Consider the following 1983-nt stretch of genomic DNA (forward strand, 5'->3'; position numbering starts at 1 on the left):
CTCTCCCCACCAGGGCTGGGGTGGGAGGCTATGGAGCGAGGATCCACATACATGGATTCGTGTGTCCCCCAAAAGTCTGTGGCGTGGCATATAAACAGGTCACTCTTCCGGCCGCCGCCAGGCGTTGGGTGCCCATGGCTCTCGGCTCCCCTCTCCAACTGCCCCAGTGCTTGGCCCACCTGCGGGTGAGAAGGGCCTCCGGCCGCTGGGTCTCGCCGTTTCCCACGCCAGCAGCGGCTTCCAAAGTTCTGCGCGCCCCGATCGCCCTCTTTGCCACCTGCTGCGGAGTTCAGAAGTCGGGGCTCTCTCTTCCTCCCCGCAGCCTGGCACGGGGACTTTCAGAGGGCGAGCGAGAAACGGGTCGCTTGATCTCGAAAAGCAGAAGTCGAGAGAAACACTTGACTCCGACAGGTTTGCGTCGCCCGGTCTTGGATGGCGAGGGGCGCAGTGAGGGTTGGGGGGGTTGAGGCCTGGGGACTCCCGCCGCCGGGGTGGGGTGGGGGGAGCGGGAGGACCGGTCAGTAGGGCCCCACGACCACCGCCTCCACCTCTTTGGACGGTCTGCGGTCCTTCACCAGGAAGTTGATCATGCCTTCGGACTTGATGAGCAGATTGCAGCCGAGGAAGAAGATGCCAAAGACCACGGTGAGCGAGAGCACGCACATGACCGCGATCTGCACCACCCGCATGATGTACAGGCTGCGCTCGTCGGGGCCGCCCTCGGCGAAGCCGTCGTCGGTCACCACCGAGGCCTGGGTGCAGCAGCGCACCGCGCGCTCCAGCGCCTCGCTGCTGTTGGCCAGGAACAGGCCGGCCACGTCGGTCTGGTTACCCAGCGCGGGGTTCATGGTGGGAGCGCACGGCCGAGCGCACGGCAGGCGCGGGTCCGAGGCGCGCGGGCAGGGCGCGTGGCCGAGGAACAGGTGCTGGGCGTCGCGCGCGCTCTTGCACACTTGCACGCGTGGCGCTCCTCGCGCTCTTCTTTCCAAAGTCCCCGGGGCGCGGAGAGTTTCTCAGAAGCCTCTCCAGCGCGCGTCCCAGCCCGGCTAGTGTGCGTGGTCCGTGGCTGCCCGGGCTCGCTCGCTTCTTCCTGGCGCTCGCTCGTTCGCTCGCTCGCTCGCTGGCTGCACTGGGGGCTGTTGGAACTTGGCGGGGTTGGGCCAGCCAGGCCGTGGGAGGTGCGGGCCGCCCCGCGCCTGCCACGAGCGAACAGCGACCCCTTCCGGCCGCTGCGCCGCCCTGCGCCCGCCGAGAAAAGCCGAAGGGAGGATCTTCACTTACTTCCAGCTTGGCTGCTCTGGTCAACCCTAAAGGGCAGGCCAAAGGTCCCCGTGCCCTCCTGCTGACATGAATTACCAAAGAGTCTGCCGAATGAGGATGGAGACAGTTGGAAATTTAAGAAGAACTGGTCACACCAGCCCTGGTGGTGTTCTTTGCTGCTGCTCCATTCACCTGTGGCTGGCTTGAGATTGACTCTCAGGTGCCAGGTGATGCTGGCGAATGCATTTCACCTGTGTCTGAAAGCCTCTTAGTGGAGTGAGGGGTGAAATGGGAGGGGGGGGATCAGGAAGGAAAGAAAAGAAGAGGAGAAGGGAGGGAAGGAGGGAGCCAGAAAATAGTCCCTAACTGTACAAAAGTGATTGGCAGACTGAGCCAGGTAGGTTTCATAATGAGTTTTTGAAGCCAAGGAAAGGGGATTAAAATGACATTTTTATGCCCTTCCGTGGTGGAGATTGCCAGGAGGAGGGTCACCTCTCTGGGAAAGGCGTTGGACAGAGTGATCACTTGTTTGTAATTTATTTGCGGTGGAGTTTTTAGATATCCTTCTAGTGTTGTCTTTGCTGGCGATTAGTCCATTGTTGAAGGGAATTGCTCATCTGTGTCCACCTGCGGGCGTGCTGGCCAACGGCGGGAAGCGCTCCACATGGTCCATCTCACTTGAAGTGGTTGTGAGTCCCACTGCAGATGTCTTGGAACCCCACC

The 1983-nt window shown here is 61.8% G+C and overlaps 1 protein-coding gene across 1 annotated transcript; it reads right to left on the minus strand.

Moving 5' to 3' along the window:
• Window positions 1–518: 518 nt before the first annotated feature.
• Rprm (reprimo, TP53 dependent G2 arrest mediator candidate) lies at window positions 519–951 on the minus strand. Its single transcript, XM_013028787.1, has one exon. It carries the CDS (start codon window positions 846–848, stop codon window positions 519–521), a length of 330 nt encoding a protein of 109 aa, XP_012884241.1. The 5' UTR covers window positions 849–951.
• Window positions 952–1983: the final 1032 nt, after the last annotated feature.

This window comes from Dipodomys ordii, unplaced genomic scaffold (genome assembly GCF_000151885.1).
Source record: "Dipodomys ordii isolate 6190 unplaced genomic scaffold, Dord_2.0 Scaffold5, whole genome shotgun sequence".
In the NCBI taxonomy this organism is placed as follows: domain Eukaryota; kingdom Metazoa; phylum Chordata; class Mammalia; order Rodentia; family Heteromyidae; genus Dipodomys; species Dipodomys ordii.

What these genes read in the sequence shown, in the direction of transcription:
- Rprm (XM_013028787.1), bottom strand. Translation starts at nt 848, where the DNA reads ATGAACCCCGCGCTGGGTAACCAGACCGACGTGGCCGGCCTGTTCCTG.